Source organism: Rhineura floridana, chromosome 2 (assembly GCF_030035675.1).
Source record: "Rhineura floridana isolate rRhiFlo1 chromosome 2, rRhiFlo1.hap2, whole genome shotgun sequence".
Lineage (NCBI taxonomy): Eukaryota > Metazoa > Chordata > Lepidosauria > Squamata > Rhineuridae > Rhineura > Rhineura floridana.
In genome coordinates, this window is record NC_084481.1 from 98,555,595 (window position 1) to 98,579,978 (window position 24,384).

General features: G+C 43.1%; 1 protein-coding gene across 2 annotated transcripts in view; it reads left to right on the forward strand.

The window, feature by feature from the left end:
- The window catches only part of STX3 (syntaxin 3), a 47,865-nt gene extending 26,617 nt beyond the window's left edge, over nt 1-21,248 (forward strand). The window contains exons 2-11 of one of the 2 annotated variants that reach the window (XM_061609713.1): nt 3,049-3,129; nt 5,529-5,628; nt 6,266-6,340; nt 7,637-7,704; nt 8,927-9,035; nt 9,865-9,938; nt 10,239-10,373; nt 12,546-12,656; nt 15,689-15,798; nt 18,593-18,683. In XM_061609713.1, coding sequence (XP_061465697.1) covers nt 3,049-3,129; nt 5,529-5,628; nt 6,266-6,340; nt 7,637-7,704; nt 8,927-9,035; nt 9,865-9,938; nt 10,239-10,373; nt 12,546-12,656; nt 15,689-15,778 — 843 coding nt within the window. In that variant the 3' untranslated portion in view covers nt 15,779-15,798; nt 18,593-18,683. Of the gene's footprint in view, nt 1-3,048; nt 3,130-5,528; nt 5,629-6,265; nt 6,341-7,636; nt 7,705-8,926; nt 9,036-9,864; nt 9,939-10,238; nt 10,374-12,545; nt 12,657-15,688; nt 15,799-18,592 lie in introns of both variants that reach the window. The other variant, XM_061609712.1, reaches the window with a different exon arrangement.
- The last annotated feature ends 3,136 nt before the right edge of the window (nt 21,249-24,384 follow it).

Genomic DNA, 24,384 nt, shown 5'->3' on the forward strand with positions numbered 1-24,384 from the left:
GGTGTGTTAGGGCTGCTGTTTTTTCCTGTCATTGGATCCCATGCTGTTCCAATTCAGTGTTTAAATAACAGAAGTGTGGTGCGTGGATCACATGAGAGGTTTCCATATTGACTAGCCTCAAATACTACTGCAGAGGTATGGGGTCTAGGAAACCTGTCATGCTGCATCAGTAACATAAGAATTTGGCCAGTGGAAGACTGCTCTACAGCTGCAGTAAGATAACAATAAATTAAGAAATTATGTCTGAACTTTACATATTCTTACAGCTCTAGAGCGATTCCCAATGTGGGTAGTAGCGCCTCTCTGAGGGGCGTTACAGCCTTTCAGGGGGACATTGGCGTGACTACAAACTTTAGGGGGGGCGTTTGGGTTCATTAGGGGGGCGTTGACATTTGGCAGTCTGATGCGACAGTTGAAGCATTTAAGTTTAATTTTATTTAATACACAAATCATTAATTTTTAAACTGTTTTGTCCCCAGTTAGAATGTATTTAATAGTCTCAATTCATGGAAATAACACTATAGTGTGTGCTCTTTAGTAAAGAAATTCTGAATAGCAGCCAGTGTCATATCAAGGAACGGGGATATTAGCCACGCCTCGGCACTAGGTAATGTTCCGATGTTGTCTTGAGGGATGTTGGAACCAATCACAAGAGAGTGTTTGATAAGCTGGGTGTATTGGTGGAGAGCACATTCTTCCAACGGATGAGTGCCGTGTGCAAACGGGTGACACAGTCAGTTATTCGCTGGTTTTCTTCAGGAATGGGACACACTGGCTACCCGTTGTTTCTGTGATGTTTAAATGAACTTGTTTAACGAAACAATGCCGATAAACTGAATGAGTTTGTTGTTAAGTAACACAGTGTATTCTGTTGGTTCATACTGTGTGGTCTTAATTAGTTTTTGCTTATGTTTTTAGGATTTGTGAAATAAGAAACAACTCCTAAGTCTGCAATTTGTTTCTTGCGTGTAACTATGTATGTATATTAATAAATCATACTAAGAATTCAATGTGTAATCTAAGTGCAGTAAAAAGGCATGATAAAAACGATCAGTAATAATCATTTATGCATTACTCATATTTTAAGGGAGGAATAGGAAGCATTGGCATATACTTAATCTGAGGGGGGCGTTGGGCACAAAGAGATTTTGCAAAGGGGCATTGGGTCAATAAAGTTGGGTAATGCTGCTCTAGAGCAACTCCCTCTTTCTAAGAAGCCTATAATTTCCTTTTCTTGTGGTTCACATGATCTGAGGCATCAGCCCTCACCCAAATCCCTCTAGGGATAACAAACAGACTCACAGACTATAATTGATGGCCACAGCTCTCTCAGTCAGCTAGCCATCTTAAAAGCCATGTCATGCTTCATAATTGCTAGTGTCAATTTTGTCACACTTTTGATCTCATTCAGTATTCATATTTCTTTAAGTATTATACTGTATCTGCCACTTCACCTTCTGCTCCCTTGAAGGGTTTTGTTTACAGTTTCTCCCCAAGATCTTGGCAGAATTTTGAGACAAGATGGCCACTCTCTCTCTGTCGTATAAATACTGGGCAGAATTCAACTAAATCCTTGCACTAGTGGAATGTTTCCAACCAGCGCAAAGGGAGTTACCACCCTCCTGTCCTCCCCCAATGCATGTCCCATGCTATTTCCAAAACTGCTCTGGAGGGTTGGGGGGAAAACCCAGACGAGAGAGGAAGAATGTTCCGTTTCACAGGGAAAATCCTGGTGCTAATAATATTTTTGACTTAGTGTTATGTTGAATACAACCCACTGCCCACTGTATTTACATCAACAACAAGGCATGTAAATCTCTCCCACATGCACACATGGAGTAAGAGTGAAATGGAGTAAGAGTGTAATACCATCAGGAAAGAAGCCTTTCAGACATCTCTGAAGGTCAGGTTTTGGTAGCTGAGGGGGTCTCCGTGAAACCTAGTCTGTTTCTTTTCCTACCCAACTATGCCAACATAACTGACAGTCACTCAGCTTAAGTACACGTGGTTTGTTGACCTTAGAGCCTCCTTGTAAAGTTTCCACCCAAGGCAGGATAAGTTCCTCAGAGGGTGCAGCTTGTTTAGTTTATGGTGCTCAGCAAGTAATGACAAATGCTATGCTATTTTTAAGGCCAGGCATTGAGGCCTGGAATCAGTACTGTAGAGATGCAAAATTATATAAGGGCAGCCATAGCTGGCATTTCAGGAAGAGCAACATAGACTGAGGATGGATGCAAATCTAGCTTTGTAGGAGGATGAGGGGAAGAGACTAATGGTCTCTTTCTGCCTACCAAGGAGAAGCATCACGAAGTCTTCACTAGGTAACAGAACGACACCATCATTAGGTATGGTCTACTTCCCTACCACTTTTCTGTCTTATCTACTAGAAAATGTCTTGGTCCTTTTCTTATATTGGAATAGAACCATACTCTTATTCTACATCCTGTTCTCTCCCTTGCCCATGCAATTTCTGTTGGTGGGAAACAGAGACACACCCCATGCGGTACTCACTTAAATGCTTACAGTGGTATGCCTGTACATACATGGAGAAGCAGTCATCTGTAGCCTCTGACCATGTTGTGAATTTATTATTGCCGTGCATCCATCTTCTCTGGATTTTTTTGACTAGAGGTGATGGTGGCAAAATCGGGGTAGAGATAGCCAAAGTGGTGCCCTTCAGATGTTGTTGGACTCAACTCCCATTTTTTCTGACCATTGACCATGCTGGTTGGGTTGATAGAAGTTTGGCCCAACAACATGTTGAAGGCACCACATTGGTTATCTCTGATGTATGGTCTTAAGCTTCAGGTGGTTTGTACCTGTTGATTCCTAATGAAGACTTGTTGTGGACTTAGTTCACATGTGTTTCAGTGGCCTTACAGGGAAGTATATTATTGATGCAAGTGAGGTCTCCAAGAGATGTGAATCCAGCCTGTGAGAATGGGATGCTTCCTTCACAACCAGGCAAGACTAAAGAGGATGAACTTGGTGCAAAATACAGTTGTGTGATTCTTCTGCTTTCATTCTTTTCATCTTGTTTCTTTATAGAAACAGAACCAAGATGATGCCGATGATGACCTGGAAATTGCCATTGACAACACGGCTTTCATGGATGAATTCTTTGCAGAGGTGAGGACAGACAGGAAAAAGTAGCCCTGAAATTAAAGCTAAGCCCAAGAATTGCAGAACAGTGAAATGCTGAATTTTCATGAGCTTTGGGGTGGGTTTTTTTTCCAGTGAAAAGCTGTCATTTCTGAAAGGGCTACTAAAAATATTTAACAGAAAAAAATTCCAGCTTTGTACCATCTCACACACACTCTTGTCCCTTTCACAACCATTTACTGCCCCACGCCCAACACACAGGTATGCATGATTCCTGTTGCTTGGGGGTGGGGGAAGGAACACACTTCAATTAGTCATGCAACTAGTCCAATTTTCCCTGCCCTGCTACATTGCTCTGTCAGTCCATTGCCTGCTAGTGCTGTGTGGAAAGACGTCTGCTGCAATCTTGGGTCTAATTGTGCTGTGCGTGCACATGGCTAGCTAGGGCAGAATGTTGATAGGAATAAGTATGTCCACATCCAGACATTGTCCGTTCATACTACCTTACTTTCAATACACGCTCTTATGGACATCTTCATACTAAATAAGGGTGAGAATATCCCCCCAAGTGTGTCTACAATGAGGACACATTCCCTCTTTTTCTCCCTCTTCTCCACACATCCTTCTTGCAGACAGTTTTGCATGTTTGCTCAAAGGGATATAAAATTTCTGCAAAGGAGCACATTTTGTGTTAGCAGCGATGTATGTTTGTGAATAATGTTGAGTTTCAGCTCAACAGTCCTGCAAAGGTCTATATTCAGCTGCTTCTACACCATGGGCAACTATCCTGGGTGGGTGCCAGGTCTGACAGTGGCCCTGGGCAAACATACCCTCTAATGGGAGCCCCCAACATTTCCCTGGTGAGTTCCATCCCAAAGCTTACCAGGGGGCTGACGGGGATGTGTAGAGGCAGGCAAAAAAGAGTAGAGGAGCTGGAAGCATAGACCCTACCACTTGGTACCCCCTACGCCCAATACTGTAAAGAAAGGCACTGGGCAAAGCAGCTGCAGCTGCTGCTGCCACCACCACCATCTTCCTTGTCCCCAAATGCCTCCAGGTCAGGGGCAGGACTTGATAGCAACAGCTGTGACTGCCTGACCTAACACTTCTCTCAACAGCACTGGGTTATTAAAAATGTAAACATTCCAAGTGTGGGGAGGCCAGTGGTAGCCACAACGAGCCCTCTGGGGCTTGCATACACCAGGATTTGCCCTGCCTTGCTGAGTGATGCCAGACCTGCACCTATCAGCTGTGAAATGGAAATAGGATTCTTCTTTTCCCTTGTTGTTTGGCTATTGATGATGATAGTGTGCCAGCTGAGAGCAGTTTTGGTCAACTCTCTATCACAGCCTTTCCCAACCAGTGTGCCTCCAGATGTTGTTGGACCACAACTCCAATCTTCCTGACCATTGGCAATGGTAGCTGAGGCTGATGGGAGTTGTGGTCCAACAACATCTGGAGGCACACTGGTTGGGAGAGGCTGCAATAGAGAGTTGGCCTTTCCCAACCCTTCAGTCCCCAGATGTTGCTGGACTACATTGACCAGTAGCCATGCTGGCCGGGGCTGATGGGAGTTGTAGTCCAGCAACATTTGGGGACCCAAAGGTTGGACTCTACACATTGCTCTATAAACTTAAACTGACTGTGCTGGCAAGTGTGAGCATGTCCATGCAACCCTGGGAACTACATACATACTATTTGTACATACTTGTGTGTAGTTGATCCCTAAATGAAGCTTGATGGTTTGGGGAATTTGTTCTGCTATTATGTAGACTGTCCCAAGGGGTGCTTCTAGATATGATCTTCCAATTGTATTAGAAACAATACTCATGCAGTTACTGACATTTCTGTATAAACAAATTAAATGTATCGGCAGAAAAGAACAATGTTAGAATTATTTAATTTTTTTTAATAGATAAAGCAGAGTGATTTTAAAAGAAGAGTTGCTAAGGTGAGGAGGGGGTAGATGGAAGGTGAGGTTGGATGGATGTTTAAGCATTTTCTGGGGCTGGATGGATATGCAGGCACCAGCTGCCACTGGAACTGCAAAATGCTTGGCACGCATAATGGTGTTCTAAAAGCACTATGTGAAGTTTTATCTTTCTAAACATTATTTGACTTTCTGGTCTCATGTTCAACAGTACTCAGTGGTGCCGTCTCCTCCAAATGGAGAAGTAGTCAGGTAATACACCATTGGATAGATAGGAAAGTACCATACGTTAACAGTATCCAAAGTAGCAAGTGATGCAGCTGTTCCTAAATATGATTGTATGAGCTGGCATAGTTTTAAAGTGAGTCATGTGTAAATGAGCTTGGCACTAATTTTGTGGAGTTTTGCTGGTTTGGGCTTTTGATTTTCCTACTCACCTACCCACCCACCCACCTGTGCCGATGTGGTGATGGATCTTGTTTCCATAACTTTGCAGATTGAAGAAATCCGGCAGAATATTGACAAAATTTCAGAGAATGTAGAAGAAGCAAAAAAGCTGTACAGCATCATCCTATCAGCCCCTATCCCTGAACCAAGTGAGTAAGACAGAAGCCTCTTGAGAGAAAATAACAATTCTTATGGACTTTCCCCTATCCTGAAAACAGACCCAACCCTACTGGAACTCTTTTTCCATCTGAAGGAATTGATGTGTACTAAATCCTTCTTCTCTCCCTGCCTCCTGATACCCTGCGAGCGAGAGGCTGGTACTCAAGTAGAGGGATGGAGCAAGCTGCCTGAAAAGGCTTCCTCTGCCCTCTTCTCTGGTTTAAGGAGGCTGTTGGCAAAGCTCCCTTGCATGGGGGCCCTTCTCCATTTAAATTTCCCACAGTGCCCCAGAGTAATGCTATCTTGGCAGCATCATGGGAAATTAAAGTGGCCACCTCCGCTGCCAGGTAAACCTACAGCTGATAGACAAGTTGTTGGTGGGCCCTACCAGGGCACTGTGGCTCTGGTGTGAGGTGCTGATGCCATCTCTGCCTCTTTCACCTGCCCTGTCACGCCATCAACATTAGATTTGTTTTCCCCCTGCCCTCTTCTGTTTGAATGGACTCTTCCTGACCAGCTGGGGAATGCTGGCTTGTGCTATGTATATGCATGGTGGCGGCGGCAATGGCAAGAGATACTTGCTGCTGTTCACATATCGCTCAGTGCTGATGTATTTGTGTTCTGCAGAGACAAAGGACGATCTAGAACAGCTCACAGCAGCTATCAAGAAAACGGCCAACCGTGTCCGAAACAGACTTAAGAGTAAGGAACGTATCCCTCAGGCGAACGGTCTTGGAAGTTCTTATTTGTATTGTTCAGCTCTTATTTAGGGCAGCTCTGTGCTTTATATAGGAGATTCAATTCCTGCAGGAACATGGTGTGTCCTGTAGTGAATGCCTAAAGCAGGGGTGAGGAATCTAGCCCTCCAGATTCCCTTCCACCCATCAGCTGTTCAACAGAGAGCAGATGAGAGGGGGAAGGGCTTTGTTGTGCAAAGTGTGCAGTTGCAGCTCCTTTCTCTAGAAAGTGATCCAAGCAAAGGAGAAACTATCTCAGAAGAGAGGTAGACTTGTTTTCCTTGCCAGAAGTGTAGCTGCAAATTCAGAAGTGCAGGATCCCTTCATGATAGCCATGCCACACCCCCTCACAGTCATGCCCCTGCAGAGCCTCACCCCTTCTAAAATTATACAACCTTCTAAGATTATACAATAAAATGAGCTTTCAGTCCCTTACTTTGTTTGGAGTACTTTCCCTTACTGATGCATTGCAATGATCAATGAAGATCTCCATATGTCTAGCTCCATCTATCAGCTAGATCTACTATTTTTTGTGCACATACATGGACAAATGTACTAAGATGCTGTAAAGTAAGGAACTTCCTTTGCTGAATTTCCCTTGTTGGTTGTTGTACTAAGACTCAGTTACTGCATTTGGGCAGAGCTGATGAGTTTTAGGAGGAAAGTTAAGCGTGGAAATTCCTGATCCTGACCACTGGTGTTGGCTGCATCACACTCATACACACGCTGTCTTAGGCATATTCATCTGCATTTCTCCTTAGCATGTGCAACACATGTATATAGAACAACATTAAAAGCTGAAACACCATCTCTCTCACACACGCACTTTCTCCCCCCAAACGTATTTTCTCTTTCTTCCCCACATTTCTTTCAAAACTATGGTTATTAACCTTTCGTGGAACAAACTGCCAAAGGTTAAAAAGTGTTTTCAGGTACAGCCCCACTCTAGCATAAAGTGTAAGCAACGTACCAGTGTCTCTTTCATCTGTACTTGCAAGCTAAGAGTCCTAGCCCAATCTTCTTGCTGCCTCCCTCAACATACTGATCTCCCACCACCACAGTGCATTAGGTTAGAAAAGGACCCATTCCTACATACTAATAGGTCCATGGCAATGCGCTAGGAATCACCACTGACTTAGAAGGTGGAGGGAGAGTAGTATAGATAACTCTTTTATGCAGACCAAGTAAAGGTACTAAGCTTTCTTAAGTGCAACATAGAACCAGAGCACGCTACCGTCAACTCCTTTCCTTGCATTCACAGGCATGGAGCGGAATATTGAGCAGGATGAGGTTCGATCATCAGCTGACCTGCGGATAAGGAAGTCCCAGGTAAGCAGAGCTCTGTGGCAATTACATACTGCAGGATGCCTTTGCCCATCATTTGCTGTTGCTCAGTAAGTGATGCAGGTCAAATAATTAGATGAGGTAGAAAAACATTTTTGGAACCAACAAGTGGTTAACCTAAGGGAGAGAGGGAGCAAGGAAGGCACTGGTACTCAGACCTTTTTGGAAGCCACATTCTCAGACCTGCATCCTGATCCCAGATAAATAGGAACTAGTGGTACTTCTTCCCAAACTCAATTCAAAGTGCTGGTTTTAATACCTCATGGACCACCTTTCCCCATTTGAGCTTACCTGGAACCTAACATCAGCCTGCTCTTCCTGCTTCCTCCAAGGGAAGTTGGGCAGGGGGTAATGAGAGAATGGACTTTCTTTGTGGTAGCCCTCCTCCTTTTGTGGAATGCTCTGCTAGATAAGTTCACCCTGCACCAACATTTCCATCTTTTTAGCCCCAGGCAAAGATGCTTTTATTCTCCCAGGCATTTGGACACTAATAATGTGCCTTTGGGGGACTTTTGCTTATTTCTATGTTCATCCAGGAGGATATTTTTGTTCTTCAGTGATTATTGTGGATGAATAATTCCAGCTATTGTATTGGCTTTAAATTATGTATTTGTGACAAATTGTGCTGTGTAATTTTGCTGTTGTATGTCATTTCAAGACTGTGCGTGAAATGAAGCAATGACTAAAATAACAATGGTGATAGCTGTTTGCACATGCTTAGTACTGGTTGCTTTATGGCTGAGTTTTAGTATTTAAAAACTGGTTCCAGGTTGAAGCCCTGGCTCAGATTAAGCCCTGCAAGCTAGCTGAAAAAAGAGAGAGAGAGAAGCTGATGGTTTCTAGTCTGTAGGTGGACTGCCCAGCGAAGGATCATACCTTTCTCCTTGGGGGGCTGTACCTGAGAACACTTTTTAACCTTTGGCAGTTTGTTCCACAAAAGGTTAATAACCATAGTTTTGAAATACTCAATGTTTTTGCTTATGCAGATGACTTCCAGTTCCCTGAAGATAACACTTTAAAAAAAATGAAAACTAGAGGGGATTTCGTCTTTTTTTTTTTTTTAAATGCAGACTCAAAAGACTTCTGGGTTTTCCAAAAACCAAACATCTTTCAGTTTCCATTTTCCAAAAGATAAAGTTTTTATATTCTGCTGTGCAAATCAGAGAGAATGAATGAGCCAGGCCCCCTTGTTTCTTCTCATCACCAGCATTCGGTTCTTTCCCGAAAATTTGTTGATGTGATGACTAAGTACAATGAAGCACAAGTTGACTTCCGGGAACGGAGCAAAGGAAGGATTCAGCGGCAACTTGAGATCAGTATGTATGCTTTTTGCTGAGTGGCCTGGGCCTTCACCTTTCGGTAGTGTCACAATCCTGAACGCTAGAGGTGGGTTCTTCTGCTTTGGAGTTCTGCACTGCATGCTCTCCGGTGCTCCTGGTGCAGCACTTCTCCTCTGTCAAGGACTGGAGCCTGCTATGAGCGGCTCAGAAATTTGTCATTCTTGGAACCACCCTTGTGTGAACAAGCCTGTGCCATCCAGATCTCACTCCAGTATAGTTGCCACTGTCCCAACCCGCTGGTATCTGAAACTTCCCCTGGCATTGCTCACATGCTTTCAAACCTGGCTCTTCTCAGCCTTAGGAGCTAGAAATTTTATTTCCTTTTTTAAAATGAAAGTCAAAATTCTCCCAGTGCTGTTAATTTGTCTGTATAGGGCTCTTCCTTGCTTGAAGCACTTCACCACATATGTTGCCTCAGTAATCCTTGCAACAGACGTGCAAGTTTGGTCCATGTTATTCCCAGTTACAGAAACCAATAAAACCAATGTTTTAGATGATTGCTTTTTTTATTTATTGTATTCTTGTTAACCTTCTTAGGCATGTTCTAGTGGAAATGCAGCATTTAATAATGAAAAATACTATTTAAAACATTCTGCACTTGAATGGTGCTATCATGAAATATATTGAGCCCTGCTTTTAGGCTGGCCATGAGACCAGTGAGGTGCCAAAGTGAACATCATCTGTGCATAGAAGCAATTGCAACCCTTCCTGCCTTGGTGGTAGTTACAGCTCACAAGGAAGTGTTTGTTCCTATTACAATATCTGAAGCACTTGTTCTCTCCTTGTCTCTTTCCCTGGGACACAGCTGGGAAGAATACAACAGATGAGGAGCTGGAGGAAATGTTAGAGAGTGGGAATCCATCAATATTCACCTCTGGGGTGAGTGCATGTGAAGGAGGCTGCTTGGTTCCTTAAGGTGGGAAGGGAAGAGGAATGCAAGAGAATATCTGTGGATTGTTAGAAGGGCTGTTTCCAAGTGCACCAGTTGTCATAGGTTGGAGTGGCAAAACGGAAGCAGAGTTTGGGCAGGAAGTGAAATGGAACGACATATCCTGGGAGAGGAGCTGGGATGGGTTGAAAGAGAGTATATGAAAACTGCAGTGCAGAATGTTGCCTAGGCCACTGCATAGTATGGCCAGCATGGTACATTTGCAAACAACAATCTTGGGCCTCTTCCAGATCATGGACTCCCAGATCTCAAAGCAAGCACTGAGTGAGATTGAGGGACGGCATAAGGACATTCTGCGTCTTGAAAGCAGCATCAAGGAGCTTCATGACATGTTTGTGGACATTGCCATGTTAGTGGAAAATCAGGTAACTGAGCTATGGAGGGGGTGAAGAGAGAAATGGATCCCCAAATGGAGTTGAGGAAAAGCAAAGGTGACATTAAAAAACAAAATACCCAGAGCTGGTTATTTGTTTAAATGATGATGTTGATAACCTATAAAGGTTATCAATTCACTGCAGCAAATATCCCAACCTACAATTTAGAGCAGCAGGTAGGAGGATGGTACCCATATTTACTAATTTATTTAGATCCATTTCTTGAGACTATAGGCCTCAATCTCCTTGCAACAAGCCTTCAGCTATTTAGACTGAGACACAGTAAATTTTACAGATGGGTAGGATTTGAATGTGCATCTCCCAAGGCTGCATCCATCATCCTATTCACTGCACCACACTAGCTCTCTGAGGCTGGGCGTGAAAGTGGAAAAGAGGCCACTGAAAAGGCTGGGGGAACCCCGACAATAATTTAGTCACCAACTAAATTATTGCCTGCAAGCACAATGTGACCACAGAGGCCTTCCCTAGCACTCACAGGGTCCCCTCCCACCACTGAAATTAGCTTTGAAACAAGCCTTGTATTGTAGCCAATATAATAGTGAGTGTGAGTGTGTAGCCCACAATTTATTTAACAAAGTTATTTTTACTGTTTGATTGTAAAAAAAAATTCTAAGCAATTTACAAAAAAATTAAAATTATTGATAAAAAACAGTTAAAAGCAAGTAGTTAAAAACATTTTTAAAAACCATTAAAATAGCACCAATATTTTTCTAGATTGCAAATGTGCCCACAGGCCCCAAAAGACTGGTGACCCCTTAGAAACTAGAATCCACATTCCATGTATTCCATTTGCTTCTGAGTCTCCCACAATATGTCTTCGGTTGGATGATCATATCTCTGCTTAGTAAGCCAGGATGTGAACAAGCCTATTGTCAACCCATGCACCAGCCCTTTGGCTCCTCCTGCCTGGCACAAGCAAACAAACCAAGAAGCCTCTTAATTAGCCATAGCTCCCCATTTCATCCAAACCAGGAAACTATGGTTACCAGTTTTGGAACAAGCCAGAATATTAAACCATGGTTTGAAGTTGGTATGATAGCTTAAATGGTTTTTTAAAAATGAAATATAAACATTCATGATAGGTCTGTCAACAGTTATTAGCGATGACAGCTAAATGGGACCTCCATGTTCAGAGGTAGTGTACTTCTGAAGAGCTTTGTGGGGTGGGGATCAAGAGAAAATGAGGGATTAGCAGAGAGTTTGGAATGTAGAGAGGATAGTAGAATGGAAAGTTAACAGTGAGCATTTACAAAAAATGCTTCCCCACCAGTTAATGCAGCAGCACTTCTGAGTTAATAAGCATGGCTCCCAGAGTGAGTTTACAGCCCTGATCTAGGGATTGACTGGGTAATGTTTGAATGCAGCTGGCTAAACCTGAAGAATGGTCGGCTAGTGTCGTCTGGTGAAGTCCATTATTAAAGTAATTTGGATACCAGAGTTGAGAGTGACTGCATTTGCTAATTGGATTCATGATCCCTAGTCTGAAGGGTGGCTTGCTACCCTGTTATGTTCCTGATGATAGAGCCCTGTATCCTGGACTGCAGAGGCTGTGTTGCCATGTTCTCAACTGGTCATTACTCCATTGCACTGTACAAAAAACCAAAGAAACCCCAAAGAAGGTCCTTTCCATCCTTCGCAACTGGACCCCTTATTAACATCTATCAGTTATGAGGCAGAAATAGTCTGCTGAGAGATGAAGCATGAATAATACTAAGGCCCCATTTCTTGTTTTCTGCTCACAATGCAATGCCGAGGAAGTGACGGTCAGGGCAAGCGATGGTGAGTGTTTTCAGAATTTAAATGGAATTTGGGAGGGAAGGAGGGAGTATGGGCAAGTTAGTGTGTGAATCGTATGGCTTAAAGCCTGTGGAGACTGTATACATCCCTGGGAGAGTCATTCAGAGGAAGGGTGACAGCAGTAGGGGTGAACTCCTGGCTTGCTTGAGGAGAGGGCAAGTTTCCAAGAGAGGAGGAGGAGGAGCTGCATGATGTGAGATCTGTGGGGGTGGAGAGAATATGCTCACGATTGCGTAGAATTAGTTAGGGTGGGGGTTGCTGAGTATCCTCTCCATGCTAATAGGTATTTTCTAGCATGTTAACATTCTTTCTCTCTGTTTCTCTTCCCCCTTCTAACTTTCACAGGGAGAAGTTGTAGATAACATAGAACTCAACGTGATGCACACCTTAGATCACATAGAGAAAGCTCGTGAGGAGACCAAAAAGGCCTTGAAATATAAAAGTAGGGCACGCAAGGTGAGCCTCTTCCATGGACTACCAGCTCTGCACTGTTGGCCACCTTGCTGGCTTACACTTTCTGCTTCTGCCTCTCTGTTTTGCTTCTGGCTTTCCTGGTCTCCTGCAAGGGAGCCATGATTGACCGCATAGAGAACAACATGGACCAGTCAGTAGGCTTTGTGGAAAGGGCCGTTGCTGACACCAAAAAGGCTGTAAAGTATCAGAGTGAAGCACGAAGGGTGAGAAGAACTAATCGGAGCCCCTTCCCTCTCTTCCCTCCTTTGAGACCAGGGGCGGGGAACCCTTTTCCACCCAAGGGCTGCAATCCCTGATGGGCTTGAGGGTGGCATTCTACTGGTGGGTGAAGCCTGAGGCAAAAGTGGGTGGAGCAATGGATGTGACGCTTACTTTTGTGGCGCTCTACCCATGCAAAAGTCAGATGTTTCTACACACACACAGACCTCTTCATCTCCCATCCCTAGCAAGTAGTTACATTTTTGCAGGCCAAGGACAGATTTTTTAAAATTGTTTTTAATTTTTTTTAAATTGTGTTTTTCAATTGTTTTTTGTGTTTTAAAATTTGTATATTTGTTTTTATTGTTTTTAATTGCTGTAAACCGCCCAGAGAGCTTCGGCTATGGGGCGGTATATAAATGTAATAAATAAATAAATTCCAGCCAGATGACAAAAGTGCTTGAGGAGGGCATGGAGCTGGGCCAGGGGAGAAGGGGTGTAGCCAGGAATGGGGGATAGCCTAGAGAGAGTCCCAAGGACCAGATAGAGAGGCTTGGAGGGCCCCTTGGCCTGAGGCTCCCCACCCCTGTTTGTAGCTACTTGTCCCTGTGCCTTTTGAGTTCTACTGCTGAACTCGCATCCTGCAAACCAACAGAAGCCCTACACCTCTTGCTGTCTCTATTCCATCTACCAAAGCCCCTATTCAGTCTTGTTAGAAGCAGACCCTTTTTTCCATCCCATTCACTTGCATTTCCTTCACATGCCCTGCAGCCTGCTCAAGACTCGTCCAGTTATATAAGAACCTATGCAACTAGCTAGCAATGTTTTATTATGCATTTCCCAGTAGTGCTGAGTAGCACATATATCCCCTTCCTCCTCCAGGTCTCTTCTTTCACAGCTCCTTAATTCTCTCAACCATCTCTCAAGAACTTGAGGGGTGAACTTCCTTCAGTGTGCTAGTCATCAACTCTACAACTTCCGCTTTGGGCTGTTCTTCCATTTTTTTATCACTTTCTATGCTAACCCCTCTGTTCAAATTCTAAAAATTTAATTGGAATTCTGGTACAGCAGACAACCCTAAATAGGTAGAGATATCACCACCTTTTGTTCCTGGCAAGGTTTCCCGTGACTTTAACAGCTGTGTCACAGGCAGAAATTTAACCAGTCAAGTGATACAGCAGCAGGAAAGCTGCACCTTTGAATGTTTTCTTGCTGCTTATGGCATGGGAACTCTGCTAGGGGCAAAAGGCAATTATGAGTAGATTGAACTGTCAGTGCTTACCACATCCTGCTAGGAGAGGCCAGAACTGAAGTACCTGACAACACTCTTCATCGAACATGCTTGCATTCCTTATAGCAGGGGTAGCCAACATGGTGTCCTCCATATTTTTTTAGACTACAACTCCCATAATTCCCAGCCAGCATGGGTAATAGTCAGGGATGATGGGAGTTGTAGTTCAAAACATCTGGAGGGCAACATGTTGGTTTCCTCTGCCTTGTTTTTATGCTGAGGGAGAAATAACTTCTTTGGTAAATGTAGAAAAAGAAATGTAATAGTTATAACTCTCCTTGAGTTGATCAGGAAATAGTCTTTCTACTAGCCCTTATTATGCTTGATAGATGCTGCTTCATAACAGGCCAGCATAATTTTTAAACATTTTAAAATGGGATTCTACATTTTAAGCCTGAATGTTGAAAAATGATGGTGATTTTGTTTTATTCAAATTCTTGAACAATTCAACCTGACAGTGATAAAGGAAGAGGACTATTAATGGCTGAGATTACAATCCTATGCATGCTTATTTGGAATAAGCCTTACAGAATTCTGAATAAACGTGCATAAAGTTGGACTGTCCCATTTTAAGTGAAGTGTTTTGTTCCAAAGTGAAAAATTGGATAAAGGTATGTATTTTTGCTTAACAAAGAGAGAACTACTATTGAGCACTTGATTTTTTTTTAATAGCCAAGGCATCAAAATCGGGGCCAAACTAGACATAACATTTGTCATATGGTTAGCCCTAGTATGAAATATATATAGTATATATATAGTAGGCTTGGCACGGGGCAGGGGCAGGGGAACTGAATTAGAATATTGGCATGGGGGAAATAGATATTTTAACTCTTTGCTCCCAATGTAGTCCTGGTCAGAATGTAGTTTGCAATGGGAGGAAAGGTCCTATCAATGCCAATGTGATCTTTCCTTCCATTATAAATAGCAGGCATTGGGGGCAGGATCCTATCAGGACTGTATCAGGCCTAGAGTTCCCCTGTAGCCAAGCCATGGTCCTGATCCAGCTCAGCACACACACACACACACGGCTATTTATTGTTTAGTCATCAGCTATATAAGGGTAAACTACATGACAAAATCTCACTTCTTGTTTGGCTCTGAGTTACCTGTTCAAACCTGCCACAATCCATTTTAAGTCAAAATAGTTGGATGGAAGCTTTTATGTCCTGTGCACTTAAGGGGACATTCACGCTTGCACATTCATCATTCCATAACACTGCTTCATGACTTCCACCTACTTGCATGTGTGAATTGCCTCTATTTGAATTACTGGATTTGAGATGCTATCTGGCAATACAACTGTTTTGTGATGTTTATATCTTTGGCTGATTCATGCTAGCAGGTCATCATTTGCTGCAGCAATCCACTGAGTGATGAATATGCAAGTGTCAATCTGTCTTAAACAGTATAAATCTAAGTGCTTTAGCTTAACCAGAAGCTGCCTTCTCAGTGTGAACATACCATTTTCACCATTGTTATTACATCATTACAATTGCTAAATATACCTTTTCTTTTATCCTTCTAGAAAACAATAATTATCATTGTGATAGTGGTTGTCTTGCTGGGAATTTTAGCTCTCATTATTGGACTTTCAGTAGGGCTCAAAACAGCCTGAAGGGCTGCTGGCTCTGAACTGTAAGTAGCTTTTGGAAGCAGAAGGATTATTCATCTTCTTATTGCCTTACTGGGGTTAGTTCAACCTTTCTTGCCATGTCCTCTGCTGCTTGGCTTTTGGATGGGCTTCTGCATTTTTCTCTCTTTGATAAATATTAAGATTTGAGACTATGGTTGATTGGTTTTTCCAAAACTGCTCTAAGCAGAACTTTATGGGAACTTGTAGTTCGTACCCATTCATAGTCTTCTATAATATGTGAGGTAGGGTAGGGGGAAGCTAGAGTTCTGTATTAAGCCATCTAAACTTTTAGACCTGGGAGTGTGAGGAACCCATGATTCCCTGCTTCATATAAATGTTCACTCCATATAATTTATTTTAGTGGTTCTGCCCCCCCCCAAAAAAAAACTTCTGCATTTTTTGTTGTTGGGCACATATGGTTGAAGGAAGGGACATTTTTTATTATTATTATTATTATTATTATTATTAAACATATTACTTCCCCCATACCCCTAAGGTCCCAGGGCAGGTTACAACAATGTAATATACAACATTAAAAAGTTCAAAACAACTTAACAATCACAAAAATAATATCCTAAAAATATCAATTTCAGGTGGCAAGGTGTGTTTTCAGCATTGCTAAAAATTGTACAGTGAAGGTGTGAAACACATCTTGGGGGGAAGGGAGTTCCACAACTTAGGGGTGGTCACAGAGAATGCCCTGTCCCAGGTCACACACACCCCCGGTGAACTTCTGAGGGCAGCAGAACTACCAATAGGCCTCCTCTGCTGATCTTAACACCTGAGAGGGTCTACAGAGAAGGAGGCAGTCTTTCAGATATTTGGGGCCTGAGTCATTTTGGGCTTGAAGCACTAACGTGAGCACCTTGAATTGGACACGTGAAGCGACTGGCAACTAATGCAGCTGTTTTAAAACTGTGGTAATGTGCGTTCTAAATGGAACCCCAGCCAGTAATCTGGTGGCTGCATTTTGGAACAATGGAATTTTCCAAATTACCTCCATGTGGTAGGCCCGGTGGTACAACCTCACCTGTGTTCAGTCAGGTTTGGACTGAGATTTACACCACCTGTGCTCTAGCTGCTGACCTTCCTTGTTTCATCAAGCACAGGTCACTGGAGTACCAAGATGGCCTATATGCTCTACAGTGAAGGTGAGGGTACTAAGGAGCAATCGTAACAATGGCTCTGTGCATCTTACTATTCCACAGTGAAGCAAGAGCGTCAACAGGAGTGCCAGCCATGTCAGCCAGAAAATCCCCCAGAGCGTTCAGGTTCCATAAGTCTCAAGGGCAGATAATCTCAATGGGTCCCTTGCCTCATTCAGCCCAAACCTCACCAGGGAATAGTCCGTCCATGACAACAGACTCGCAGCGAGCTCCAAAAGCAATTGAATATTGCCAGTCTGCCCACAAGCTCCATAATCAATGAGCAATCCAACATAGATAAGGTGTTGGGATATTGGTGATTTGGGGGTCATGGGGAAGGATACCATCATACAGAAGCACTTGACTGAGCAATAGGTAAATTTTGCCCAGGCTTGTTTTGATTCCTAAGTTTTCAGCATACAGTGCTGATATTCTGATATATATATTTTAAATCAGTGACCATGAGGGCTAGCAACAGTATATTAGAAACCAGAATTCCTGGGATTCTAAAGATGCTACCAGGTTCTGGAATTCTGAGGTGCAATAGTAATTATAATGTTATATGTAGTTCTCTGGCTTCATGGCTGAAATGCTTCTTTGGGTCTTTATTTTCTGTGCTGTAAATTTCACCTGTATATTTGAGCTGTTGCTTCTTGTGTTTGTGTTTCTGAACTCTTAGCATTTGGGTGTGGTGTGAGAGAGTGTTTGATCAGCTTGAGAGAGGCCAAGGTTTGCTAGAAGCACAAGGTATGGTTTCTGAAGTTTTAAAAGCAACTTGAATAGAAATCCCTTCAGAGAAGAGAGAACTCTGCAGGCTGAAGCCATAGTCTTCTCCAGAGCTGATGTTGGTTTTTGTGTTGCTTTTCTTCCTCAAATACACATACTTTGTTTCGTTTATCAGTGATTAATGATTGCAGGTCACTAGCCCACGCATCTGATATTCTGTGCATATGGTATAGAAGTCCATTCTGTGTTTGCAGAAGGGTGTTGCCTGATCCTCATATCATCCTTTCTCAGGTCTGATGATGATCCAAGGCCATCTTGTAAAGATGAGGATGTAACATCACAACCATCTGAGGGTATCCTTAGCTGATTGTGAGACTTTCCCTTGACCCCATAGCTCCCTGACAGCAGGTCAATAACAGCTGTTTCTCCTGCATTCCCATATATATATGTGTGTGTGTGTGTGTGTCTTGTCTGCCCTTAGCTCTGGTCCTCACTCAGACTGTGAGCCTCGGCTGTTCCTTAAACATGATGCTTTCCTCTACATCCTCCTCTTCCTTAACTGCAGATCATGGCACCTGAGCTCAAGAGCTAATAGGGAAAGGGATATTGAGAGAGAAGCTTTCCTTTCCCCTAAGTACTTTGTGGAGACCTGGGGGAGGGGGTCCTTCTTTTCCCTACCATTCGGCAGAGCAGGGAGGGGAAACCTGTGTTGGTCCAGATGTTGTTGAACTCAACAGCCATCAGCCCCAACCTGCACAGGCAGTGGCTGGGGTGATGGGAGTTGTAGTTCAACAACATCTGGAGGACCATAGGTTCCCCATGTGTGCTATAGATGTTTGAGGCATCCCTCTGATTAGAACAAGTTGGTTGCTCATCCTGACATGAGAATAACTTTTCCCTGCTTTGTTCCTTTGCTTTCCTCTAGACACTCCTGAGCTCTTCCTGGTTTGCTATCAAGACTCCCCCTCCTGATCCTCACCACCGTGGTGTAACCTTCCCCTGCCTACCTCCAGCCTCTGGAATTTAGTATGAATGGTGTCCTGCAGGATGAGTTCACTTGTACCAGCGCTTCCTGTGAGAGCTACATGCTGTTCCAGTTTACTCCTTGGATAAAGCTCTGGAGCCAGAAGATGCTAATGTACCTTGCTGCATCCAGGAAGCAGAGATCGCATGGCACTCCAGAGAGAACCTCCCATCACATCTGCTCCTTATCCATCCTTTCATTCCTTATCACTACACCTGCTGCCTCCAGTTCAAGAATTTCTTATTTTTAAGCCTACATCCTTCAGTAATAATTGATAGTACAGTGGAATGAACCTTAAAAGGAATTTTGGAGACACTATTGCTACCTCAGTGCTGCCTTTTATTTTCAGCTGTGCCCTTTTAAATGCCTGGATCTCTGCTGGAGACGTCAGACATTACATTGCTCATCAAAATTGCCCAGGTTAAGGGCTGGGACTTGAAATGGATCTGCTACATAAGTGATAACTACCCAACTTGTTGTATATCAAGGCTGGCCTTTGCTATTTTTTTAAAATGATGGAGCACATTTTGCAGATGTGCATATTAGCACATTGAGAGTCCCACAGTACATCTTGACCTGCCAACCCTAAAGAGAGGTTGGCCTGGTAATAGTGTTTTGGAGTTTACAGTCAATCAAGCCCATCTTGGAGAGGGATAATGGGTTAGTAATAACATTTATAGTAAATGCATTTATACAGCCACTCTAGGCATGAAAACACCTGGGTAATCAAGCCAGTGTTCCTAGATCAGGCTGACAACTGCATACTGCATAGGTGGGATACAGTCACTAGCACTCAAGCCCTCCAAATCTGAACTGTTTATGTTCCATCTTCTTGGCTCAAAGGAGCAGGCGTGGCAGTAGAGGTTTTATGCTATGGGTGCTTGGGACTGGTCAGTGTTTGAAGGGTAAGATGTCCTTAGATGCTTATAGTCGAAAACACTCCTGGGGATATGTGTGGCTTACACAGTGGATAACCCACTTGTTTGGAACACATTCAAATTTCTGAATGGAGTAGAATACAATTCCTTCCTGCTTACAATGACTGATTTTACTTGAGTGAGTGTAAGTGCCTGTGTGCTGAAGGCATGGTTGTGTGTCCTCTCTCCCCTGATTTTTTGTGTGTGTATTTGTCTGAGGGCGTACAAACTGTGAGGAATTGAAAAGCTTTGTTTACTTTGCAGTGTTGTGTCTTTGTACTGAGGGTTTCTATTTTGTTTGAATAGCCACGTATCCTTGAAACGTCTGTTCATAATCTGGCCAATTTGGTTTGCAGGGCAGGGAAACACAGACACAGAGAGAAAGTGAGTTGGTTGATAAGACAAGCAGATGAGACGTGCCTTCCTGATATCCTAACCTCTGCCAGAGAAGACCTTTTACTGTTTGATTTAAAAGACCTCTAGCTTGTTGAAGGAGATTTGTATGCTGTCTTTTAAAGGTAGTCCTAGCAGTTGTTAAGTTCTTGTGGTTTTATTTTAAATCCCCCTTAAGGTTTGTTCCTTCCAAGCATGACTTTTATGTTTTTTGTCTAAGAAACCCTTCGCTATTACTCCTATTTGTAAGGCCTTCAGCTGTCTCACTGCTGTTTTCAGCCATACCAGTGTTCTCCTATGGACTTTACTCACAGAAACAAAGGGGCATGTCTGTGTATTTGTAAATTAAGGCACAGATAAATTAGTTTGGCTAGGAAAGCATCATATGATCTAGCCTAGCAAAAGCACAGGAGAGGGCTATTGCTATATCGTTGATTCAGGCTAGTCATGGCACGAGAGCAAGTATTGGGCCTTTCCCTGAAAAGCAAGCACCTGTGCTGTAGTTTTTCTCACCTTCAGCATCAATAAGTTCACTGCATGGAAGCCTACCTCACAGACTGAATGAACCGCATTCCCCCTCCTTTTTTTAAAGGGACTTCCTGGAGCTAAGTGGCAAGACATTCCTATGGCAGAAGGTTTTAGGTTCTGGCAGTAATGTTTCTATTGAAATTTAGGAGCAGCTGCACACAAAGGTGTTCTATATTTATACAAATTCTTCACTGGAACGTTGACTGTAGCTGTTATCTATCCCATGGCAGATAAGGGCTCTTTGATTGGAATTAAAGATTTGTTTCCTGGTGGAGATGACAACTTCCTGGACACTAGCAAAATCTGGCTGGTCCATCTGTTGCTCCACCATTCACATACACTCAGCATCTAGGTTGTCTAGTCATTATGGTGTAGATATCATGTGAATGCTTTCTCTGTAGTGCACTATCACTCCTGGTTTAAAAAAAAAAGCATTTGTGATCCTCCTTCCTGAGTGCACAGATGGAGCTAAGAGGAAAAGGTTTCTAGGGATGTCCTTTCCTTTTGGCCTTGATGTCTATAAGTGACAGTTAAGGGGATGGTGGAATGATCACCTGTGACAGGCATCTGATTTGCAAAGGGGGGGAACGACTGAATTTCAAAATATTGAGCTGCCTGTGGACAGCAGAGATTCTAGGAATTTAGTTTTGTCAAATTTCATTTTTTAATGAACTGTTTTTTATTTTGAAATAAATTAGTTTGATGTTCAAATAATTGTATATTCTGTGTTTGTGTATTGAATTTCTGGACTGAGTACAGCCATAGAAACAATTATACTTGTTTTGAGGGATGGCACATACTTTTTTCGCCTTATAAAGCCATTCCTGCATCCTGTATGCGCTTTTGCAACATGCCTTGCAATGTGTGTGGATTTGCTATTATGAACACAGAAGGATTCAGGAAGTGCCTCTAAGTACACCTGGAACACCAAGCCTGAATGGATAGTTTTCCTCATGTTGTCTGTTGTCATGGCAATACTTCAGGTAAGATGGTATTTATGGTGGGGCATATGTGGCATTGCTTCTCTCCTAGGTCAACCTTCCCCAGTCCTTGGTCCCCAGATACTATAACTGTCATTGTCCCTGACCATTGGCCATGCTGGCTGGGGATGATGGGGGCTCCAGTGACATCCGGGGACCCAAGGATAGGGAAGGCTGTCCTCTGGAGTATCAGTACCTGCATGCTTTCCATCTACTAAAGTACTGCCCAGGACCCCAAAATGGAATGGAGTGCTTCTGTATTATGTAAAAATAGAGATAAGGAGACTGCTCTACTGGTGTAAAAAAAAATTCATGGAACAGTCCCACTGCCATCTACTTCTGTGAAAGAACAGTCCATAATATCCTCCCAAACCCTGGTTTATTTCATTTCCCGAGTTTCCTATCTTCCACTCCATAGTTCTATCCTCCGCTTTTATTACTCATAATAGGTGCCCCTATTCTCTTTCACCTTGTTCCTACCAACCCTGTTCTGGTGAAACATGTCTGGGTGTATTACTACTCATTTTCCCTCTTGCTGAGCAGAAGAAGATCATGATTATGATATGCTGCATCATTCTTGCCATCATCCTGGCCTCTACGGTTGGAAGCTTCTTTATCTGAGCACCTATCCCTCACCACTTGCCTCAGGTGAGTTGCATGCAGAAGCTTAATCCAGTGCTGGTTGTCTTAATCAAGGTACTCCATTGTGATTGACATTGCAGCTTGTTGTACTCCTATTTTCCAGTAGCCCTTGTACATTTCTTACTATGGCTATAGTCCACAATACCTCACCAGAAAGTATCTTCCCCTCCAAAAATTTGAGACTTTTTAAAAACCAGATCCATCACTCCAAAGATAAATCTGTGCCATCCAATTGGATGGTAGCAGAAGAATTCACAAATGTGTACATATTAATAATATAAATCAGGATTAAGAGCACTCTGCTTGTAGGATGAAGATAACTTCCTGTGTTTTTCAATAGTATGGTCCCATAATGTTTGCTGGTCATTAGGCTAGAACACCGTTTAGTCATCTCTGTTACCTTCAAACCTCTCAGCTCCTTGACATTTCTTTTCTTCCAGGTTGGATTTGCAAGATGGCTTTTTCTTTTATTGGCCCCCTGGTCCTATGATTTCCAGTGCTTTCTCTTTTTATAGAGATGTCACATCCAACCATTTGCCCTTCAAAATCTTTTGCTGGATTCCAGATTTAAAAAGTGCAGCAGAAGCCAGTGCAAGACCCAAAGGTACTACACCAGCATAAAGCCAAATAAGACAGAGAGGGTGAAAATTACGAACACGGGCCTTGTTGGCCTTCATGGTACAGCCACCTCAGTTTTAATTGGTTTCTTTGATACTTTACAAGCTCTAATTGGACTTTATTCCCTATTGTTTTGGCTCCTTCTGCCTAGTAAACTACAGTGAAATGGAGTACTTTATTATTTTATGAATCACCTTTTACAAGCATCTCAAGGCAATTTGCATACCATTAAAACGTATTTGGGGAGAATCTATAAAAAACAATCCAAAGGCATTGCTTCCCTTTACAACTTCCTCAAGAGGCAAGCAGGTGCCTGTGGTTTTTCAGATCAATGAATTTGTTTTCCTCGGTGATGCTGTGTCCTATTGCTCACACTATGTTGAAAAGGAAGCTGCTGCTTACAGTAGCTGTATGACTGAGCATTTGGATAAAGGCACTGACAGCCCCAGATTGTTTCTTCACTTGCTGAGCAATGTTGCTTACACAGACTCCTGCCATCCTTGTGGTCCTTGTCACAAGTGAATATATTCTACTGCATGAGTGTATTTAGTATTTTTAGTGCTTTTGTTTGCCACCCTGGGCTCTGCGGGGAGGAAGGGCGGGATATAAATCAAATAATAAATAAATAAATAAAAGTATTTTGGAGCCTCAAGCTGCAAACACCTATAGGGGAGCCAAAACCCTCTTGTAAATTACTGTCTTGTTTGATTTGACACTGCTTGTATGTAGTTGTATAACATATATAGATCTGTCCCATCTCATGTACTTGAAAGATTGTCACTTAAACAACTTAGGCTGTATTTAATCAAGTGTAAGCGGTTGCCTTCCTTCAGTCACGTCCCTGGTAGTGGCGGCATATAGCTGGAACAATGTTACTCCTTTAATCCTGGCAAGTGGTGCAGCTCCTTCTTCAGCTGGGGCAATTCCTCATGTTGTTTTCCCCTTTAAATGAAAAACCACTTACGAGGAAGAAAGGAGATCACTATGGAGATCACTATGTTGCCCAATGACCTATCCTTCATTATAAAAAAATTGAAGTCCTATCTACTGTATTTTGCAAGACAAGCCACAGGATACTTTGGGCTGAAGGAGAAAAGCTTATTCAGAGTTTCCCTGAACTGTGGGGAGGCAATTATGTCATCGGGGGAGATGGAAGTGCAACAGGGTGTTGGTTACCCCCAAACTGTCTCCCCATTCAAATAGTCTGGATAGCTGCGGTGACAGCTCCCCCGGGTTGAAAATGCTGTTTGTGAATGCCAGGTCAGTGAATGGCAAAACAATGGCCATTCAGGATTTGATCCTGGATGAGCACGCCGACCTGATTTGTATCACGGAGACCTGGTTGGATGAAGCTGGGGGGGTTAATCTCTCCCAGCTTTGCCCACCAGGTTTCTCTGTGCAGCAGCAGGCGAGACCTGGGGGACGGGGAGGTGGAGTTGCAGTAGTCTATTGTGATGCCATCCCCCTGAACAGGTGCCCTCTCCCACAGTCTTCGGGGTTCGAATGTGTATATTTGAAGTTGGGTGGCCAGGACAGAATAGGGATTCTGTTGGTGTACCGCCCACCCCGCTGCTCAACAGTCTCCCTTCCTGAGCTAGCTGGGATAGTCTTGGTG